This window comes from Pan troglodytes, chromosome 19, assembly GCF_028858775.2.
Source record: "Pan troglodytes isolate AG18354 chromosome 19, NHGRI_mPanTro3-v2.0_pri, whole genome shotgun sequence".
NCBI classification, from domain to species: Eukaryota; Metazoa; Chordata; class Mammalia; order Primates; family Hominidae; genus Pan; species Pan troglodytes.
Genome location: NC_072417.2, coordinates 23,772,877 through 23,795,683, shown reverse-complemented (window position 1 = coordinate 23,795,683; position 22,807 = coordinate 23,772,877). Strand labels below are relative to the sequence as shown.

General features: G+C 55.7%; 1 protein-coding gene across 17 annotated transcripts in view; it reads right to left on the bottom strand.

Moving 5' to 3' along the window:
* The window catches only part of HDAC5 (histone deacetylase 5), a 45,182-nt gene extending 23,928 nt beyond the window's left edge, over positions 1-21,254 (bottom strand). For 2 of the 17 annotated variants that reach the window (XM_024350224.3, XM_054671435.2), the window contains exons 1-3: positions 20,737-21,141; positions 14,971-15,181; positions 8,210-8,284 (exon numbers count right to left, since the gene is read on the bottom strand). In XM_024350224.3, the coding sequence (XP_024205992.1) occupies positions 8,210-8,284; positions 14,971-14,992 (97 nt within the window). In that variant the 5' untranslated portion in view covers positions 14,993-15,181; positions 20,737-21,141. Of the gene's footprint in view, positions 1-2,369; positions 2,551-8,209; positions 8,881-14,970; positions 15,182-20,557; positions 20,626-20,736 lie in introns of those variants that run through there. The other 15 variants (XM_063798525.1, XM_063798526.1, XM_063798527.1 and 12 more) reach the window with 15 other exon arrangements.
* Positions 21,255-22,807: the final 1,553 nt, after the last annotated feature.

Below are 22,807 nucleotides of genomic sequence, written 5' to 3'. Positions count from 1 at the left end.
AGTGATTCTCCTGCCTCAGCCTCCTGAGTAGCTGGGACTACAGGCATGTGCCACCACACCCAGCTAATTTTTGTATTTTTAGTAGAGACGGAGTTTCACCATGTTGGCCAGGCTGGTCTCCATCTCTTGACCTCGTGATCCGCCTGCCTCGGCCTCCCAAAGTGTTGGGATTACAGGCATGAGCCATATGCCCGGCCAGGTTCTTTTTTTTTTTTTTTTTTTTTTTGGAGACAGTCTCTCTGTTGCCCAGCTGGAGTGCGGTGGGGTGGGGTGATCTCGGGTCACTGCAACCTCCGCCTCCTGGGTTCAAGCGATTCTCCTGCCTCAGCCTCCCAAGTAGCTGGGACTAGAGGCACATGCCACCACACCTGGCTAATCATTTGTATTCTTAGTAGAGACAGGGTTTCACCGTGTTAGCCAGGATGGTCTCTATCCCCTGACCTCAGCTGATCCACCCGCCTCAGCCTCCCAAAGTGCTGGGATTACAGGCTTGAGCTACCGCCCCCTCCGGCCCAGGTTCCCTTTATTTAAGAGACAGCCCTAGGTAACTGGCCTACCCTAGAGGGCAGAATCTCCCACCAGCACCCAGGCCCTCAGGACCTCCCTCACCAGGTGGGGGAGTCAGCAGCTTCTAATTACCTTGTTCTGTCTCTTGGAGATTGGGGAAAAGCTCTTGTTCCTGTCCTGGCCTGAGGGAGTTTGGAAGGAGGCGGAGAACAACATTTCACACCCTGAGCCCATGACGCTGCGACACCGATGACCCCTCCCCACCAAGGACAGTTTCCCATGATCTATTTCTGTGCTCTTGTGTGACTAGTGAGGCCAATTTAGGCTCAACAGGTTCTACCACAATTCAGATACTATTTCCACATAGGCAAGCTGGGTCTGACTCTCACCTAGCAATTTTCACAATTCCTTAAGTAACACAAGTGAACACACATCACGTAGTGGTTGAGAGCAAGGGCTCTGGAGTGAGAGGACGCTGGGGTTCAATTCAGGCACTCCCCTTCCTAGGGCAAGACACGGGACACCACCCTGCGCTCCATGCAGGCATCTGTAAACTGGCAGGCAGAACAGCACCCAACACCCAGGGTAGTTAGGCTCGGGAGAATGTACGCGGAGGAGCTTGGCACAGGGCCTGGGAAGATCAAGAGGTGCGAGGCAGGGCTATTATTAATGGCTCCTCATATTTTTTGTGTCCTGAACTCTTTTGGCAATCTAGTGAAGCCTGTGGACCACTTCTCAGAATGGTTTTTTCTTTTTTTTTTTTTTTTTGAGACGTAGTTTCGCTCTTGTTGCCCAGGCTGGAGTGCAATGGCACGATCTCGGCTCACTGCAATCCCTGCCTCCCAAGTTCAAGCGATTCTCCTGCCTCAGCCTCCCAAGTAGCTGGGATTACAGGCATACGCCACCATGCCCGGCTAATTTTGTATTTTTAGTAGAGACGGGGTTTCACCACGTTGGCCAGGCTGGTTTCGAAGCCCTGACCTCAGGTGATCCGCCTGCCTCGGCCTCCCAAAGTGCTGGAATTATACGCGTGAGCCACTATGCCTGGCCTTCTCAGGATGTTTCTGAAGTGCATAAAATCGGCTGGGTGCAGTGGCTCACACCTGTAATCCCAGCACTTTGGGACCCCGAGGTGGGCAGATCACTTGAGGTCAGCATTTCAAGACCAGCCTGGCCCAGAGGCGGAGGTTGCAGTGAGCTGAGATTGCACTACTGCACTCCAGCCTGGGCAACAGAGCGAGACTCTGTCTCAAAAAAAAATTAAAAAAATAAATAAAAAATAAAGTGCATAAAATGAAATACTTAAGAATTCCCAAATCTTTTAAGTGGGGCCAACTTCACAGACCACCTGGATTCTAAGGGTGCCAGCCTCAGACTCCCACCAGAGGGAAGTCTTAGCACTCATTTCAGACTGTCTGAATGTCATTCTGCAGTCCTGGCACAAACAAAGCCCTTCTTGTGGGTCCCACACAACACAAACCCGTGCAGCCAGCGGCTGGGTGTCGATGCCAGAGGAGGAATCTCTGAGAGCAGCTTCCTTCCCACTCCCGCACTTCCAGGCCATCTCACCTGCCTCGCTACCTCCAGGAAGGGCCACTCTGTGCTCTTGGCTCAGGCCACAGTTGTGGGATCCCTTTTGTCCCTCAAAAACATTACTTAGCACAGATAAGCACAAATTTTGGGCCTTGCTCTCGGGGCCCCCAGCTGCAAGCAGTCCAAAATTCTTCCCTGGGCTCCAACCTCACTGAGCCCCACTGCAGGTGACACCTCTCTCCCCAGTTCTATTCCACATCCTCCTGGGCTGAGGACATGGGAGGCCCTAAGCCCCTCTTCCCACAAAGCAGACGCAATGTGAAACTGACCTCAGAGACCCTTAGAGTGTCAGGGAAGGAAAGGCCTGAAGACCAGCAACTCAATTCCCCCTGTTTTCAGAGGGAGGAAAGTGAGGCCAGAGAAGGAAGAGACTTGTCCAAGGTCACCTGGAAAGGAGATGGAGGACCCAGGGCTTAATCCCAGCTCTTCTGGCTCTCTGTCTTCTCCCCACTAAAAAACAGAAGGGGAAACATTAAGGCCCGGTCTCAAACTGAATGAGAGATGCAACAAGGGGCCAAACTCTGTATTAAGGATCCAGAGGTCTAGACAAGGGCACCTGGTTGGTCCCCAGAACATCTGAGCCCAGGGGTGCAGGGGAGAATGGGATCAAGTGCAGGGAACCCCCAGAAACCTTGAGGCAGACTGTGACTCTGAAGGACCTTAAGCTCGGGATGCAGAGCCCTGATGGAAGGCATAAAACATTTCTCACTGGTGCAAATAGAGTTAGTAGTCGATCCTGGGATGCTCTCTGGAGGAGAAGTAGACTCACATTTCCCAGTCCAGCCATTTCTGGCATATACCTGGGTACAAAGCTACAGGAAAGTAAAAGGCACACTAACCATTCAAAGTCTGCAGCTATTGCTAGGACTGTTTGCTCCACACCTGGGGTGGAATGGCAGGGGCTCCAGAGCAGATCTGCCTCCACTCCCTAAGCACAGCACAGCCCTGGGTGTCCAGCAGGACACCCTGCCCACCTGGCTGCTTGCCATAATCCCCCATTCCACTGGGGTTTAGACACCTGCTCCCTGGCGGCTGGAAACATCCTCTCTCCTGACTGACAGGCGGCTGGGAGTTGGATTCACCTCTTTCTAGGGCGACAGCCTCCCTCCTCCTGTATAGGCCCTTCTCCCAGGAGTCCCAAGACCCACTAAGGCCTTCCAGGGATGCTGATGACATCTACTGGCTGACTGCTGGGCCCTGTGACCCATGTCCACACAGCTCTTACTCCAAGGATGGGCTCAGTCTACTCACATCAGAATCACCTGAGACATGAGTTTAAATCACTGGTTCCTGGGCTGCCCTACAGAATCCAAACCTTTGTTGGGGGGCAGGGTGTCAAGGCCTGAGAATCTGCATTTTAATACGCTCCCTTGGTTAATTCTGATGCGACCAAAAGTTTGAGAACCACTGCCTCACAGCGTCCCCAGGCTGCCTCCTGCCAACCTGACAGCTGTTACAGCTGTGTGCATGGACACAGTTAATCTGATTTCCTGTCTGGCAGCTGTGTGGCAGGGAAGGGACAGCTGAGGGTCTCAAAAACAAGAAGAGGGGATGAGGCAGGGGGAGGGGGACACAGGAGGTTGTATGGGGGCTGGTGTTCAACTTTATTCCTGAGCCCCTTCTCTCCTTGGGCTAAAATCCCCTCAGGGAGAAAGATCACAGACCAAGTGGTCCTCAGTATTTACAGAAAACAAAGCCTCCTCTCACAACCCCAGGAGGCCCCCGAGGCTAGAATGGTTCCTGTGCTCTAGGAGCACAAACTGTGGACGCGCACTGACAGGCCCAGCACTTAAGGCTGTGTAGGTGGCATATTGCACATGGGCTCTCGTCTAAAGGGGTGAGTTGGGGCTGACATCTAGCCCAAGCTCCAATCGCCAGGCCATGCACAGTGGCATGAGGACGTATCTACCCAGAAGAGGGCCACCTTTTAAAAATCTGCACAAAAGAAGCTTTTTTTTTTTTTTTGAGGCAAAGTCTTGCTCTTGTTGCCCAGGCTGGAGTGCAATGGCGCAATCTCGGCTCACCGCAACCTCTGCCTCCCAGGTTCAAGCGATTATCCTGCCTCAGCCTCCCAAGTAGCTAGGATTACAGGCATGCACCACCACGTCGTTTAATTTTTTGTATTTTTAGTAGAGACGGGGTTTCTCCATGTTGGTCAGGCTGGTCTCAAACTCCCAACCTCATGTGATCCGCCCACCTGGGCCTCCCAAAGTGCTGGGATTCCAGGTGTGAGCCACCGAGCCCGGCCAAAAGTAGCTTTTATGTGGATTAGCAATGGTCCTACCCAGACACCTGAGTTCAAATTCCAGCTCTCACTTACTCTGTGACCTTGGGCAGGTTCCCTTTTTTTAAGAGATAGGGTCTTGTTATAGCGCCCAGGCTGGAATGCAGTGATCATGGCTCATTGCAGCCTCAAACTCCTGGGCTCAAGCAATCCTCCTGCCTCAGCCTCCTGAGTAGCTAGAACTACAGGTGCATGCTACTGTGCCTGATTAATTTTTTTTTTTTACATTTTTTTGTAGAGACAGGGTCTGGCTATGCTGCGCAGGCTGGTCTCAAACTCCGGGCCTGAAGTGATCTTCCTCCCTCAGGCTTCCAAAGCGCTGGGATTACAGGTATGAGCTACCATGTCCAGTAAGTTCCTTAACCTCTCTGAGCCTTCTCAATTGTACACCACAGCTATCAACACTTTCCTAAAACAGATATGGCAAGGGCCGGGCGTGGTGGCTCACGCCTGCAATCCCAACACTGTGGGGAGGCTGAGGCAGGCGGATCACGAGGACAGGAGTTCGAGACCAGCCTGGCCAACATAGTGAAAACCCATCTCTACTAAAAATACAAAAATTAGCCAGGCACGGTGGCGTGTGCCTGTAGTCCCAGCTACTCGGGAGGCTGAGGCAGGAGAATCGCTTGAACCCAGGAGGTGGAGGCTGTGGTGACCCGAGATCGTGCCACTGTACTCCAGCCTGGGCAAAAGAGGGAGACTCCGTATCAAAAAAAAAAAAAAAAAGGGCAGGGAAAGTACCTGATAGCCTTGTCACTCAGTGCATTGTAATAGTTCCACTCTCACCCCTGAGTCTTGCACTTCTTACCCTCCCGGCACTACATACCTATACACACAGCCAAACCCAGAAGGACTGAAGAGCACGAACACGACTATCCAGGGAAAGCCCTAAGACCAAACCTGGACCCCATGGCACTTCCCAGTGTCCATAGCATTCCTTCCTGGCACAAGCAGGATTCACACCCTCCCTCCATGGGAAAAGCAGACTCCTCCTCCATGCCATCTCATAAAGTCCTGCGTATTGTCTGGGCATCAGCTCCACCCAGTACAAGACACAGGGGAATCCAGGGCCCACATAAGGGAGGCAGAGAATTCCCCACCTCTGTGTCCTTGAGAATCCCATACTAGAGTTCAAACTCCCAGGCTCCCCAAGCCAGAACCAAGCTGGGATGATGGTGGTGCCCACTGTGCACTGGGGGGCTGTGGTAGGGTGGCCAGGCAGAGACCCCATCCATCAAGGAAGACCTCTGATTGCTAAGAGCAGATGCTGAGATCCGCCCCACTCTTTAAGCAAGAAGAGCAGACTGCCCCTGTCCTTCGGTAGGCTAAGGCTCTGTCTTACCCGCTGGGGTGACTCACTAAAGCTGTCTCTATTCACCCAGAGGTCCAGGCCCCAGAATAGAGCCCAGGAATCCTGCCAGCAATTCTGGACTCCAGCCCTCCCCATGCGACATTCATTCATCCATGTGCCAGGCACTGTGCTAGGTGCTGGGCAATGGCAACAACCAAGACAGCCCAGAGAGCAAAAGCTATCCCTAAAATAGGGTTCTAAAGATGCTGCTGGAGGTGGCAGGCAGGCACCACCCTCGAAAGACCCTTGCCCCAACCCCTTGGGCTTGGGAGACCTGCGCAACTCACACTGTCCAAAGAAGCTTCCCTGGACACCTGCTTTTTCAGCCATAGGATCTTGCATCCTGTCTGGAGACCGATCAAGAGATGGGGAGAGGGGGTGGGGAGGGAAACACCAGGCTGCCTGGGCCCTCATGGCCGTGTTTATCCGGGGTGGATTTTTTTTAACCCAAAGGTTAAAGTGTTTCTATTTGAAACATCTATTTACATTCCAGAGTCCAAAAAAAAAAAAAAAAAAAAAAAAAAAAAAACAAGGCTGCCGAGCTCCAGGCCTATATCTGTCCCCAGCCGCGTCACAGACACAGCATCAGAGCTGCGCAGGGGGAACATTCTTAGCCCTCTCCCCGAGCCGCTGAGGTGACTCACGCCTCCCTCCTGCCAGCATGGACCAAGCCACCACTCTGAAGGCCAGCCAGCGTTGGGGGTGGAGTGGGGAGACAGGGATCTGGACAGAGGGGCTGCCTGGGAGTCCATGCAGGGGCAGCCAGGCTTAGGGAGGAGATGAGAGAGCAGGGTCCCAGCCTGCAAGGTTTCTGGGGTACAATCTGGAAGCAGGTGAATGAACAAGCTGAGGAGGAAACTTCCGGCCAACTGCTGGCTGCTGCTGGTAGCAAGGAACAGAGGCGACAGGGCAGGATGGGTGGACCTGATAAGCCAGATAGCGTGGAGCTGTCCCAAGCAGATGCTCTGGGATTATTCTGCCTTCCAAGAGACCACCTTGAGTCCCAGAGGCTGTGGGCTAGGGGCCAGCAGGCAGGGTCTTTAGCTGGACCTGTGGACTCCAGACCAGGATAAGAACCAGCCCTCTGGGTTTATTCCTCATCCCAGGGACCTGTGTAGGTGGCCCCCAGGCATACGCCCCTACCTCAGGGGACTACGTGGGTATCTTGTAGAGCCGGTCCCCAAGGTTAGGCCCCCATCCCCACCCCAGCCTACAGGGCTGGCCCCAGGGTAATGCCCCTATCCTCGGGGCCTGCATGGATACCCTGCAGGGCTAGTCTTCAGGGTCATGCTCCTACATGAGAAAACTGCATGGGTATCCCTGCCTGGGCAGATGATAGGCCATGTTCCAAAGATTTTTTGAATCTTCCCAAAACATTCATGCTCTGACACATCCAAGTCCCACTGCAACCTTATCCCTGGGCAGCTCAGAGCCAAATCACAGGCACCTGCAGAGGCACACAGTTCCCACTTTCCAATTTGAAGCTTGGGATGCACACTCACATATCCAGAGGCAAGGACTCCCCATTCACACGCACACACACAGACACCCACACTTGAGTGCCAAGCCACTGCCAGGAGGGGCTGAGCAGGCATGGGTCCAGCAGGCCCCTCCCTGGAGGAAGCATCTTGTGGTGCCGGCCTGGTGGGGAGGCTGTGCCAGGAAGGCTTGATGCTGCCAACAGGTTCCTGGGAGTGAGGGAAGGAGCGGCCCAGCTCTGGGGGACCCCACCCCTAGCCAAGAGCCAAAAAAGTTCCTGCTGAGAAGGTGGCAGGATTAGGGGGTCCCGAAGCCCATCTGAGCCAGAGTAACACCTCTTCATCCTCATGAGATGGGAATCAACCCAGACCTGGGGAGAGGAGCGCCATCGGGAGACAGCTAGGGGCTAAGGCAGCCAAGCCCCTCAATATCCAAGCTGCCAGCCTCTGCCTAACTCCATCATGACTGCACCAAGCCTCCCCAAGTGTCTGATTCTCAAGAGACTCCTGGCTGGGGACTTGCGGAAGTCACTGTACTCGATCCTGTAGCCCCAAGAACCAAGCCAGAGGAGCTGGAGTAACCTTTATTCTTGTGGACACCCAGCTACACCTTCTTCCCTTGCCCAAACTTGGGGAGCGGGCAGCATGGAGGCGGGTCACTGACCCACTTCCTCCCCTCTGACCACAGTGCCAACTAGGCCAGGATCCTCCAGTAACCCCCAGCCCCCAGCAGCGGATGCCGACCCTGCCAGAGACTGAAGGGACTGGAAGAGATGCAGCAGAGTACAGCGGAGGGGCACCGGGGAGCAGCAGGCTCTGGGCAGGGAGGGCAGGGGCCTCTCTGAGCAGGGATCCCCCAGCCCTGTGTATTCTCAACAAAACTCTCAAGACAGATCTATGCAGGACCCTATCTGTGCAAGGCTCAGGGCCAGATGCTCAGCCCAGGGACAAGGATGCCGGATGACAGAGGGCAGGCAGGGACATCAAGGCACTTACCTGTCACAGGGATGCTGTGCAGAGAAGTCCGCGGCAGGATTTCCAAGGATGGTTCCCGGCCTGACATCCCATCTGCTGAGAAACAGGATTCTGTCTCATAGATGGTCTGCAGCATCTCCACGAGCCCCTGAGCCTTGGGCACCAGCAGCATGCCAGGGAGGGGGCCGCCAGAGGCGGGGAGCAGGCCGAAGGGAAGGTGGTCGGGCAGCCCGCACAGCACAGGTTCCCTCAGGCCACTGCCGATGGGACCCACACTGTAGGGAAGTGCCTCATCCGGCCTGGGCACTCCTGGCGGCAGGAGGGGCAGGGAGGCCCTAGAGCTGCAGGCCCAGCTCTGCTCTAGAGGGGCATCCGACCACCAGCCTCTCCCTGGTTCCTGGGAGCTGGGGTATGGCTGAGCACTTGGGACAGGAAGGGGAGCTCAGCGGGCAGGCGGGCTCTGCGTTCCCTCCCAACCCTGGGTGACAGCTCTGGGCCCGGCTCCCTGCTCCTCCTTCCCGAATGAGCCGCCGCCGGCAGCTGGCAGGAGACTGAAATAGCAGTTGGGGGAGGGCCCTGTCTATAAATAGGTGGAGCATGCTCAGGGAGCTGCGGGCGGGCTGCCAGGAGGCCCCATGGGGGGGGAGGCGGTTCTACCCCAGGAGGAAGCGCCAGGCGAGGGGGATGGGAACAGGGGAGGGCCTGCACTCAGGGCCAAGGCCACAGCGCTGGGTGGCCAGAGGCTGGGCTGGGGAAGGGCGCCGGCCAGGGTACCCATGCATCTGGGAGCGGCTCTGGCTGCTACTCTTGGCAAGTAAGCCAGGGGATGGAGACCAAGAAGCCAGACTCAAGCCTCCGTCTTTCTTCTTGCCTTCCAGAACAGGTAAAGGAATTGGAAGGGTCTAGGAGAGGCTGGCACACAGGCACCTTCCCTGGAGTTCTAATAGCCCCATGGAGGTTTGCTTAACTTCTGCCCTCCCACAGAGTTGAGAGGTGCCTCCCCACCCCTTCAACCAGCAGAGAGACCCCTAAACACCTGCTAAATGGCAGCTCCCTCCCGCTCATTCTGGAGTGTCGCCTCCAAAGGCTGCTCAGCCTCAGCTTCTTTCTAGGGTGTAGGGATACTCCTCCTGGGCAGACAGGTGTCCCCTGGTCCCCTTTCCTCACCCCAATCCAGGAAAAGGGACCAGGGAACATCTGCTAATTCTCAGAGCACAGGTAGCTCCTCCATGGCAATGTGCCAGGTGCAGTGCTAAGAACATCATATACATCATCTCATTTATTCTGCGTGGTGACCTTGGGAGAGAGGCACAGATGGGAAAACTGAGGCACAGGGAGATGAAGTCACTCACCCTAGGTCATAAAGCTGCTTACACGGCAGGGCTGGGATGTCTGAGGCTCAAGTCTGAGCTCTAACCACCACACTCCACTGCCTCCCATTTCCCAGGGTTTCTATTAACAGGTACAATGACCCCTGTGCTCAAGTAGGAAGAGACTTGAGGTTGGAACCTCGCTAAGGAGAGTCAAGAGTTTTTCAGCATCCAGCCATTACCCACCAGCCAGCCTCAGGCCTGGCAGCACAGCCCCTGCTCCCTGGGTCCTGCAGCTGGTGCACCATGAGGACCAGTGGCACTCCCCCGCCCTCCCCACCGCTGGCCTGCCCCTGCTCCTCAGGTTGTGCCTCCCACTGGTACAAAGATCCCACTTGGCCCCCTGACCTCACTAGAGCCTTTTAATAGCCTGGTTATTCCTGTGTCTATATCCCCCTCCCCCTTCCTGATGTCACAGTTGCTATTTTGGAGCCCCCTCCTTGACCCCCACTCCAGGCATGGAGCCAGGGACACCTGTCCTCTCTCTGGACTGGATGACCTCACCCTCTTGTTGGGAGCCCAGGAGAAGCTGGCCAACCAAGGACACAGTGGCTGTGGCTCCTGGAGCCCAATTTCCCAGCCAGCTTCTGCCAGTCAGGGATGGCAAAGGGGTCTCCTGCCCTCAGGCTGGGAGTGGGAGGATTAGGGGGACCACACCTATAGGCAGAGGCAGGCTTTCCCAGGCCCTTGACTAGCAAGATGTATATGTTGCCAGGGGGTACCCAGTGGTGGACCAGCAAAGAAACAGGGGTCTGGAGCTGCAGCTTCTAAACCAGGGCAGATTCTAGAAAAAGGGCAGTGGAACAGTACTCCCTCAGAGGCCTAGTGCTGGTGGACATTCAGGGTACGGCTGGGGATCTTGTTCACCACCCCTTGCCCCAACCTCATCCTGGCCAACCAGGCCCTCTCAAGAGGAAGGGAAGGGAAGGTCTCCATCAGTGGGGTGATGGGCAGCAGATTCAAGGGAGCCCAGAAAGCCGAGAGCAGCAACCCCTCCCAGCCCAGGACTCCTCCCACCCACGCTAGGAGTAACCAGAAGGGCTGGCTAGCCCTGTCCCAGCTCTCTCTGCCTGCCCCAGGCATAGGAGAGTGTGGCAGGAGAGCCTTATTCTAAAGAAGAGGAAGTCGTCAGTTACCAGGACTCAAAAGCAGGGCCCCCAGAACCTGGAGCACCCAGACATTGAAGGAAAGAGGACTTCCTGCTTAGGGAAGATAGTAGCACCCAGGACAGGGACACCCAGAGGTGGCTGGAGCCGGGAGCTGGGGAGCCAGCTCCCAGCACCATTACAGCCTCCAAGAAGTAGGAAGCAAAGTATCAGACACAGTCAGAAAATCCTCAGTGCAATTCCCAGAACCCTCCAAGGCAATAAGAGAGGAGATCTGGGATGGGGACAAATGTCTTTTTTTCTTCTGAGATTCAGGTGATACAAGGTCCTCCTAATGTCTAACTTCAATCCTTCATGCTTTAGCCCCCCTCCTTGCAATTCACTTCTCTTTTCCATTCTCTCCCATCCAGCACACCCATGTATCATCCCACAAACCTTATGGAGCACCCACCAAGCATGGGGTACATGAGCTTCACCCAGAGCCAGGACTGTCTTCCCCAGACTCACTTTGCCCCTCCCTCAAAGGCTGCACTCTGACCTCCTAGCCCTCTGAATCTGAAGGAGGAAAAGAGCCTAACCCTGGCTCCAGGTTCCATTTCCTGAGCCCAAAGGCTGTGGGGATGGGGGGACCTTGACCAAAGGGAAGAAAGCAAGGTCTGCTTAGTGTGCAGTGAAAAAGCCAATGGCTGGCCCAGGAGCACCCTGGATGAAGTGTGAGATGCCAGCTTCCCTGAGACCCAGACATCAGGCCTGCCCGCCCTCCTGTTCTTTCCTGCCCTTCGAGCCCAGTCATGCTGGAGCCCATCAGCATGGCCTGGGAGCTGCCATGTGCCAGGCCCCATGCTAGGTGTTGGCTGAACCCTCTCATTTGAAGCCAAGTCCAGGAAAAATGTGAACACCTACTTTGGCATCTTCTACTTCCCCTCAGGGTTGACCCTGCCTTCTCTGGCCATTCCATTCTAAGCCTTCAATCTCTTTGGAATGATAGAGCAGGGAAGAGGAGGGGAGAAGCAGGTCCCGCTCTGCAGTGAGCACAGAGGTGTGCCAGGGGGCATCTCAGTAGAGAAGGGAGGCCAGGAGTCTACTTCTCAGACCCCAGCCCCATGCCAGGATTGACCCACTTTCTCATTGCCTGCCTTCCCTGGGGGCTCTGAAGGAGGCAGAGCCCAAGGCTGGAAGGCAGGACACCGAGGTTCCTGGCTCCACCCCACGCCTATGCCCCAGTTTCTCTGGTCACCCAGAGAGTAGGGGTGGGGGGGAGCTGCTGCCCTCCATCCTGGAAAAGGGAAAGAGAGAAAGTGTGAGGGTTCTAGGAGGCGCTGGGCAGGCAGGTGTTGTCATGAAGCTTGTCTCCCTCCCACACTGGGGAGAAGGATCCTGGCCGCCTCCTCCATGGCCCCGCTGCCACCCAGACTGGCTTGCACAGTGGGCCTCACTCTTGCCTGCTCTTCTGGGCAATGGCACAAAGAGGGTACAACCAGAGCTGGCTTGGGTCCCAGGCCCCTGGGCAGCTCCTCCAACCTGGTTGGGCCGAGTCTGAGCTGAGGGAAAGTTCTGTCAGCCTTTCAGCCCCACTGAGGAGAACATGCAGAAGCAAACAGTTCCAGAAAAATAAAGAAAGCCTTAATCCTCAAACCCCCTTTTGCCGGAAGAAAAGGCAGAGATCAGGGAATGGTCTCAGGGAAGCAGGCAACCCCATCAATAGCCTCCGCCTGTGATTCCAAGACTGCAAAAGAGGTAAATAAAGTCAAAGGCTGGTAGGCAGCCCAAGCCAGAGGGAAGTCATCAGCTCCCACCTCCCTGGGCAGTGGGCCCCAGAAGGAAATCACTCACAGTCTCCACCTGCTGCCCCTCACCAAAACAGTCTCTCTTGCTAACATGTTCACCGTGAGGACCAGGGATGGCCCATCTCATATTTTCTTCTATATTCCACAGGCTGAGCATGTTGGTGATACTCAGTGAGGACTTGCCAAACTGAAAAGCTCCTACGCTGAGAGGACTTGAGGGGAACCAGAAGCTCTGCCCCTTACAAAGCCTACTGTCCTTTACTCTGGGGAAAGAGGAGCAAGTGTTCAGGGAAGTGAGGAAAAGGTGGGAGGTGCTCAGGGGCTGCAGCAGACCCTGGGGACTAACCATTTCCTTCCTTCCCACCTCTTAGCTCCTGCCCCATGGCCCATACCTTTCCTTCTTGGGGCTCTCTACAGGGAAGTGGACACCCGCGTGCTCTGGCTCCAATCGGTGGTCTCATTTTACTTCCGCCGAGTTCCAAGGCATGTGGTTTCCAGGCTTCTGCCAGGCGCTGGGCACCCCAGCCCTAGCCCAGATGCCAGCCCAAGCTCTGGGAATAGCAGACGCTAGGCCCCTCAGAAAGGAAGAGCTGGGGGGAGGCTGACTATCTCCCTGGCCCAGGGCAGCTGGAACCCCACAACTGGGAAAGCCAGTCCAGAACCCCAGGAACACTCTGCAGGAAGGGCCTCAAGCAAACATCCCCAAGCAGTGGCCCCAGTTCCAAAGCCTCTCAACAATCCTAAAATGAGGTTCCCAATCCCTGGCCCCCTCCTTTTTTCCTTCTTTCCCCAACACAGAGAAGACAGCATCTCCCCCTGCTGGGGGGAGCTGGAAAGCCAGCCAGGACACGGGGCCCATTCCACAGGCCCACTCAGGATGCCCCTCCTGGCCAGGGCTCAGCAGTGGCTCTCAAGCTGCCAGCCTCCTGCGTTGGTGGACACGTCCAGCTCCTCCAACACTCTTGTCAGCTCCCGCAGAGGTAGCTGCAAGGGAAACTTGGACCGCCAGCATCTGGAAAGGTAACCCAATAACTTCATCTATCCTGGGTTGATTATCACATTTCCCTGCAAGGGAAAGAAACCCCAAAGCTGGGAAAAATCCTTTCCAAGCCACCAACAGATGCCGCTAGGCAGCTTCAATTCCCTTGGCCAAGAGTTAGACCCCAGTCCCATGGGAAGCAGGGACTGCAGATGGCTCCTGGACAGGTCAGCGTCACAACTCAGAGGAAAGAAGTAGCTGGCACTACTGCCCGACATGGCTGAGCTTGCTGGGGTAGTGTCCAGCCAAGATGCACGAGGGACAGATGAGGACCCAGGCCTCTCCTTTCCCTTCGCCATCCAGCCTCAGAGGGGCAAGCAAGAGGGCAGAGCTGGGCAGCCCACCTGTCCCAGCCCCTAGGGGCTGAATGAGGGCAAAGGCAGAGGGAGGAATATCTGAAGGAGAACAGCAAACCCTACAGAAAGGATGATGGGGAAGAAAATGTGGGGTGGTCTGGATTCCTCCCTCATGCTGCTTCTGTACAATCCTGCAAATGGGTATTCATCCTAGGCCCTAATTGCCCTATCTCTAAAAGGAGAAATATCCACCTACCCCTACATAAAAAAGATGAGGAGTACGATGGGCCGTGGAGAGCTAAAGTTGAGCAAGATGGACCTTTAACACTGTGTGGAAGGAGACACCCGAGGAGGAGACGACGACAGCCACTAACTCTGACCACACTGCCCCAGGACCCTCCTGGGAAACTGCTGAGGGTCCAGCTCAGGCCACTAGAACACAGCCTCACAGGCATACATCCAGACCCAGCTGCACATCAAGCTGCCTAGAGTCCCCCAAATAGACTATTTCCGGCAGCACTGGACAGGGTCCTAGGAACAAAGAGGAACAGGAAATCTCAGAGTAAAAGACCCCAGATTAGCAATCTACCATATGAAGGGCCCAAGAGGAAGAGAGGCAGTCTACCTGGACTCAGAGGAGAGCCGAGACTCCTCTACACACGTCACCTCACTCCCACCCAACGCCACGCACCTGCACACGGAGGCTAAGGCCCAGTGCCCTTGTAAACCTCCACTGAGAAAAAAGTATGGAACACAAACATTCCACTAAGTAAAGAAGCCACCATCATGAAAAGGAAGCTGAGCATTCTGCTATAGTAAAGAAATTCCTCCAACATCATCCCAGACTGCCCAGAGAGATTAAGGGATACACACTGCCCCCTCAGGCCCACCTGTCTTGGCTAGCAGGGGAAGGCGAAGCTGGAGCTGAACACCCCTAAGTTGAGAGGGCAAGCATGGGGGGCAGAGTAGGACCCATTGCCTTCCCAGGACTAGACCGGACCATCAATCCCTCGATTCCCAGGTCTACCTCATGGGCCCTTTCTTGCAACACTTCTCCACTCCTTACCCCCTCATTCCCTTATAGCTCAGACAGTAAAGGTCAGCTGGCCTGGAAGGGAAACCCACACAGCCCATTGCATCCGAAGCTACCCCAGGGTGCTCTTCTCCAACCTCCCAGCTCTTACCCGACTCGTTGGGAGAGTTCATGCCGGCTCTGGGCCTGCAGGAAGCTGGCGTTGGGGGCTGGGACGGGAGGGGGTGGAGCTGCGGTGATGTCAAGAGAGACAGACGATAACAGACAGACGGACGGGACGGGAGCCCGGGGCCGCCGTGCCTCTAATGCCCATCCGAGGCCATCCTTCGGGGCGAGGCAGTCAGGCACTCAGAACGGCATCCCTGGGGAGAGATGGAGCAGGGTTAGAGGCCCCTAACTCAGGAATCTGAGAGTCGAAGGAGACCTTGGAGCTCATCAGTTTGTACCTGGGGATGAGGGATGAGAGGGAGGGATACCTGCCCACAGCCACAGTAGAAATCTGCAGAACTGGATAGACCCTGGTTTCTTATCTTACTAACTGATGAGGCTCCCAGAGCCCAAGGGATAGGAAATGGCTATGGTGGCCAAACCCAACAGACCCCTTTTCAGGTGAGTGTCTACTGCCAGCTGGGGAGACCCTATAGACTCCCAACAGTGCCTGCCATGGGACTAGGTGTGCACCAAAGGAGAAAGTGCAGGGGGGCTTCTGATCTGTATCCATAGCAGTGGGGAGATGCAGGGCTGATCTAGAGTCCCTGGCAGAAGTGAAGGGAGAAACTGGTATCCCAGCCTCCACAGCCTAAGCTGGGACTTCTAGGGGTCTTCTCCCAACTTTCTGATCCTTGTGCCACCCAGCTCTGGAAATATGGATGTGCTTCTGTTTTGGTCTCCCACAGTTCAACAACAGACCAGGACAAGAGCTTCTCTTTCCAGGAATTGAGAAAGTCAGAGACCTCTCCATCCCAAATCTAGTACCCTTGGCCTGGCAGGTGCAGGGCCCAAGCCCAGCACTTTGTGTATATTGTACAGGTTGTGCTCTGTGTAAGGAGGTCTGGCCCAGGGAGATACGAAATCCAGCCTGTGCCCTGCCTGCCAAGCCATGGCCTGACATGCTGAGCCCACCCAAAACAAGGGACGATTTTTTCCCAGTTTGTACGAAAGCAACAAAAGGCCCAGCAGTAGCCCTGCTGAGGCCAGTATAGTAAAGGAGGAGGTATTACAGGACCACGGCTTTGCCAACCCATGCCCACTCCTCCAGTTCTCCCCCACAGTTAGTCCTCAAGCCTCAGACACTATGCATACAGCCACCTGGCCCATCCCTAAACAGCCCACAATCCACCCCAGACATGATCTCATTCATTTGCTTCCAAATGAAGGCAGGCCCTCCAATACCCAATGAAAGCAAGGTAGCAGGAAGTCATCAGAGGAGGCTGTGAGCTGCTGCGAGTTTAAGCCCTAACTCTGCTCCCCAAGCCTCGAACCAGCAATCAGCTCTGCCCCCCTAGACAGCCCCACCTCCTGGCAGGATTAATTCTCAGTAAGCCTTACATTCTCATCAGATTCCCAAGGGTGGGGTCCATTTGGAGCCCAGAAGCCCAGAAGCCAGCTATGGCAGAAACACAAGAACATGAACACACATGCGCATGCACGCACACATGCACACACGAGACCTTGAGGTCCCAGGCTTGCTGCTGGGACCACAGGGCTTGGACTCTATGGCTGGAGAAAGGTGCACTCAGATTGGGGGGCAGAGTTGAAGGGGCTAAATTGCTCCTGACAGGCACAGGTATGGGATTAAGACAAAAAAGGCTGTGCAGGCAGGGCTGAGGCCAAGCTCAGGAATGTGGCAGGTAGGGCTGCTGGTGCTCTGGCAGGGCCCACGTGGGCAGGCAGTTCAGCCTGTGCCCACACCAAGGCTGGCACCCAGTCCTGCTCACACCCTTTCCCGTGGGCTGGGGAACACAGGTTCAGAAATTCCCACGATTCCCAGCAGCCTGAGTAGCCCAGTCCATCTCCACAGTGAGAGGCACCTCCACAGCAAGGTGCTCAGAAGGGGCACAGCCCCAGTGGCACAGAAACCAGGTTAAGGTTAGCCCCTAGCCCCCATCATCCTAACCCACCTACTCTCTCTGTGGGTCTTAAAGGTGCTGATCCTCACCCCTGAGGCAGAAGAGGAAGGGAGCAGCTCCTTGAACTCATGGTGGGCTCGGGACTCATCTACGTCTGCTCCTCCCCGTCCTATAAAATTCAGCAGGATCCCTGGGCCCCTGGGCCCTGTCCACCTGTAAAGAGTGTCTGCCAACACCCCCATCAAGTCTCCCAAGTGAACCAGAGCCACAGGCTGAGCCTCCCTGAGAAACAAAGCAGTGTTCATGGTCTGATCGGGACAAGCACAGATTCCCGTCTGGGGTGGGGCATGAAGGGGAGAAGGGGAGCCTGATGTTTAAAACCTGAGCTGTTTGTTCCCACATCTGCCAGAGAAATCTGTTGGGTCTCAGTGGGCAGTCAGGGACACCAGGAGCTGTGTCCCAGATGACCTAACACTTGGATGCCAAACCAGGGAGTGGCCCAACTTCCAGGACATCATAAGCAGACAGACCCCTGCCCACCCCACTACCTCACACCAACTCTTTCTTCCAGACAGACCCCTACCCCACTCCGGGATCCAAAACCACCTCCCACATCCAGCCAAGACAGCCGGACAAGGATGAAGGAAACGGGCTGCATCTCACCCTACAAGCTCAGGGCTGAGCCTGTGGAAGTAGGGTGGAAACCCCAAACTCTGGCAAAGGGTGGGTGGAGGAGGGCAGACAAGTGAGGGGCACATGGTACAAAGCAATGCTCCAAAGGCCATAGGTTCACAATGTTACCCTGTAGAGATCTTGTTCCTCAAACAACTCCCTCAAAATTCCTGGGGAGTCAGGTGTCCCTTGAAGACCCTCTCTGTATCCTGGAGTCCAGTACCACCATGCAACCCCCTCCCAACACACCTGCTCTGGCCCCAGGCCAGGGTACCCCCTAGGTCATAGGTGACAGGGTCAAGCAGTGTGAATCAAGTCTTGGGAGTCTGAGATTGTTTCACTCTACCCCGACAGTTTCATCAAAAATTACAAACCGGCCAGGCGCGGCGGCTCACGCCTGTAATCCCAGGACTTTGCGAGGCCAAGGCGGGCGGATCACCTGAGGTCAGGAGTTCCAGACCAGCCTGATCAACATGGAGAAACCCTTTTTCTACTAAAAAAATACAAAATTGGCCAGGTGTGGTGGCGCATGCCTGTAATCACAGCTACTCGGGAGGCTGAGGCAGGAGAATCACTCGAACCCTGGAGACAGAGGTTGCGGTGAGCCAAGATTGTGTCATCGCACTCCCGCCTGGGCAATAAGAGTGAATCTCCATCTCAAAAAAAAAAAAAAAGTTACAAGCCAAGACATCCCACCCAAAGGTCAAAGGCACTAGGAACTTATCTTGACCCCTCCTGACCATGGCCACAGCCTACCACTTTCCTCAGCCTCTGAGAGCTTCTGTTGCCTAGTGCCTCCCCCAAGCTAGGCCAACAGAAGCCCAGAAGGATCAGAGCCATGAAGGGTGGCTGACTTGGATGTCCAGGCCCCAAACCAGGGAAAGGGGGAGGGTGACAGGGAAGGAAAAAAGGCACCAGGCTGACAAATTCATTTTTGCAATCGGCCCATTTCTGTTTGTCTGCTCAGACGCAGCTCCAGGCATCTGCACAAGCCAGATGGAGGAGGCTGCTATTTCTAGAAAAAAAAAAAAAAAAAAAAAAGAGGGGGGGTGGTGAGAGGGGAGGAAGGGAGGAGGCGGAGGCAGAGGGCAGAAGACGGGGTCTGTTTGCCCTAAAACCTCAGGCAGAATGATACCCTCTTCCCAGCACTACCAGACAGGGTCCCCATTCAAGAAAGGGCTGCGGCTGGGCCTGGGGTGAGGTGGGATGGGGAAGAAGAAAGGCAGAGAAAGTTTAATTAGCTAAAGTCGGCTACAATAGGCCCCCTCACGGGCTACATCAGGTTTTCATTCATGAGCAAGCTACAGTGCTCCAAAAATGCCAAGAACCACCCCCCCTTGCTGTCTCCCCCTTCCCCCCCTACTGCCACCAACAGGAGTGCGTCCTCTAGCAGGCTGGCTGAGCCTAATGCTGTGTTCCAGACATCCCTCCTCAAAGGGATGTGAGTAGGAAGAATTAATTATTAAAGAGCAGCTGGTACTTCAGCACCGACTGCACTACCCCCAGCTCCTATAGCTGATGCCCCCTCCCCCACTATGCGGGAACACAAATGACCCCCGCCCAACATTCCCAGGCCCCATTTCTAAACACACAATTAAGATGCCACCCCTACGGAAGGCAAAGCAAACCTTTGTCTCTGCAGCTACTTGGGGTGGGTGGGGCATGTGAAACTGCTGCCCCCCTCCAAATTACACGATCCAGCCAAAGTAGGAGGATATATTGGATAAGAAGGGGAGGCTGGCACAGAACTAACATTTCCTCCATCCTTGCCCCCAAGTAACCCACACTTGAGATCTGTCTCTCTGGTCTCTGGCATGCCCACATTCCCAGGACAGAGTGGAGATACTGGGGGCCCATTTCTCTAACTCAGAGAGACCCCTACTGCTTTGTCAAGAAAGCCCAGATCCAAGTTCAAGTGAAGAGAGGGCAAAGAGAGGAGTCAAGAAAAGAGGAAGGAGACAAACCAAGATCTCCCCAAGCTTTGTGTTTAGGGAGGGAGAGGAAGGAGGGAAGACTGGAATGAAGAAGCAGGCAGCCCCCAACATGGCTCATCCACCATCCAGCCCAGCCAGCCTAGCCCAGCCCAGCCCAGCCCAGCCCAGCATCTCAACAGCCAGCATAGGCTCAGGGTGCCTAGGACTGGGGAGACTGAAGACCATGCCTGCCTGCCTACATCCTCTGAAACTAAGAGGAAGCCAAAGGCAGGACCCAGACCCAGACTGCAATCCTGCAAGGCAATCTGGCTAGGGGTCCCTCTGACCAAGACTCCTGGATCTCACCCTCCCCCCCACCTCCTTTTGTTCCCATAATCTGGCTCCATCCTCCCCTCCCAGTTGGACACTGAAACCAATCACCACCACCTCCCCAAGCTCCAAATCTAATCCCAGATCCCAAAAGCATGGTGGTCACTGACTGAGTGATGGGTCCCTTTTGCACCCTCCAAAAAGCAACTGCAGCTGTTACCTTTCCTCTTTAGGGACACACCTCATTTCAGAAGGGGTATCAGCCAGGGGTATCAAGTGGTCATCTCCTCTCCCAAAGGAAGCACCCAACCTCCCCACTTTAACAGCCCCCACCGAGCTCCCAGATTAATTACTTACACCCAGCCAGTTCTCATCTTCCCCAGGGCCCCCAGGGAAGGGTGGGGTGGAGAAGCTGACTCCCCCCAAGTTAATAAGGCACTGGTAGTGCCCCCGCTTCCATGAGATACAGATCCAGGATGAAAAATGGGGGGCATCCACCCAAGACAAGAAGGGGTTGGGGGGGAGCTCCATTTCATCTCCTAGCTCTCGCATCCTGGCTCCAAGGTGTCAGACAGGAGAAGAGGGTGGCAACAAACGCAGTAACGCCTCACAGGAGACGGGGTGAGAATAATGGGAGAGAGAAGTAAGGTGGACTCCGCAGTCCCCCTCCTCATTCACGGAAGTCAAGGACATAAAATCAAGGATGCGTTCGTAGCTACGGGGAGAAGCGCTCTGGGTGGGCAGCACCCCTCACCTCAGAGTACCAAGAAAGGGGTGTCCAGCGAAGAGGGGTCTGCACAGAATCCGGGTGCAGGGCTCAAATAGCTCTGCAACGCAACATGCGCCGCCAGGGAAGGGGCAAATCAGACAACGCCGGCCGGTCTCCGAGCCATTTGGGGGCGCAGGGCGCGAGAAGGCGGGCCCCTCCCTTACCTGTAGGGAAGGCGCCCCTGTCTGGGAGGGGCAGGGAGGGGCGCGCGCAGCAACCCCGATGTCCCGCTCACGGGCTGCCGATGCTCCCGGGGGGCGCCGGCTGGCTCCCAGGGCCGGGAGGAAGGAAGGGGGGCGCGGGGCGCGGAGCGCGGCGCGCGCGCTGGGAGCCCGCGGACAGACACAGCAGGAGGAGGGGGCGCCGCCTCGCGTCCCGGGGTCCGGGGAAGATGGGATCTGGGCCGGGGCGGCGCGCTCACCCGCTGCGGCTCGAGCTCCGGCTTCGCGGGCGGCGGCGGCAGCAGCGGCGGCGGCAGCGGCGGCAGCACCTCCTCGACGGCTCCTCCATCTTTGCGGCGGCTCCTCCGGCTCCGCTCGCCGCCGCCACCAACAACAACATTCGGAGACGTCACTCCCGTCACGTGACCCGACCCGGAGCTAAAAATAGACCCAGACCCCCCCCCCCTCAGCCCCCCCGCCTTCCCCATGCCCGCAGCCACCACCAACCCCTCCCCTGCCTCTCGGCCCTCCCCCGCCGGGCGGGGCCAGCGACGCCATCGTGACAGCTCCTTAAAGGGCCAGTGCCCAGCATAGGGTTCGGCCGAGACGGGGTGGAAGGGAACGGATCGGAACCCAGCGAGCAGGAGTGGAAGGATCGCTGCAGGGGCCGAGTATGGATGCTGGGGCTCAACCTTTGGATTGTAAAAGTTTCCTCCTTGCGCTCCCCGGACTTTCTTTTCAAACCGTGGATGGTGCAATCGTCGCTTGCCTAAGCTGCTCCCCTAACACGCCCTCCCGCGGTCGGGGAGGGGACCTGGGGATAGATTCCCAGGGGCTGGGAGGGCCACCGCAGCCTCTGCAGCGGGGCCTGGCTGGGGGTGGATGGTTCGGACAAGTCTCGAACTCGCCAGCTCTGACCGCACACACTGCATCCGTGCCAGGGAAAGAAAAGCCTGGGAAAGGCCAGGGTATGGCTGTAACACTCCAAGGCCTTCAAAAGGGCAGACCAGCAGACCAGGAGCCGGAAAGACTTCCCTGACTTTGGTGCCATCCACGCTACATCTCCTCTTGGTACACAGTATGAACATGTTTAATTAGACCTAGACAATTTGTCAATGACCCAGCAATTCCACTAACAAAAATGTATTCCAAATAAATAAACGTTGTTATGTTAAAAAAATGAACATGAGATTGTTTGTAATGATGTGAAAAGTTGAAAACAACCTAAATATCCATCCATAGGGAATTGGCAAGCAAAGCAGGAGACATTCATTCAGTAAAATATTATCCAGACATTAAAAGTTTTATAGGGGACCGGGCATGGTGGCTCACGCCTGTAATCCCCGCACTTTGGGAGGCGGAGGCAGGCGGATAACCTGATGTCAAGAGTTTGAGACCAGCCTGGCCATTATGGTAAATCCCCGTCTCTACTAAAAATACAAAAAAATTAGCCGGGCGTGGTGGCAGGCGCCTGTAATCCCACCTACTCAGGAGGCTGAGGCAGTAGAATCCCTTGAACCTGAGAGGCGGAGGTTGCAGTGAGCCAAGATCGTGCCATTGCACTCCAGCCTGGGCAACAAGAGTGAAACTCTGCCTCAAAAAAAAAAGTTTTAAAGGGGCCAGGTGCATTGGCTCTTGCCTGTCATCAATCCTAGCACTTTGGAGGCCGAGGCGGGAGGATTGCTTGAGCCCAGTTCAAGACCAGCCTGGGTAACATGGCGAGACACTGTCTGTATTTTAAAAAAGAGGCCGGGCGTGGGCCGGGCATGGTGGCTCACGCCCGTAATCCCAGCACTTTGGGAGGTCGAGGCGGGTGGATCACGAGGTCAGGATGCCGAGACCACCCTGGCTAACACAGTGAAACCCGTCTCTACTAAAAATACAAAAAATTAGCCGGGCGTGGTAGTGGGCGCCTGTAGTCCCAGCTACTCGGGAGGCTGAGGCAGGAGAATGGCGTGAACCCGGGAGGCAGAGGTTGCAGTGAGCCGAGATCACGCCACTGCACTCCAGCCTGGGCAACAGTATGAGACTCCGTCTCAAATAAAAAATAAAAAAATAGCCGGGCGCAGTGGCT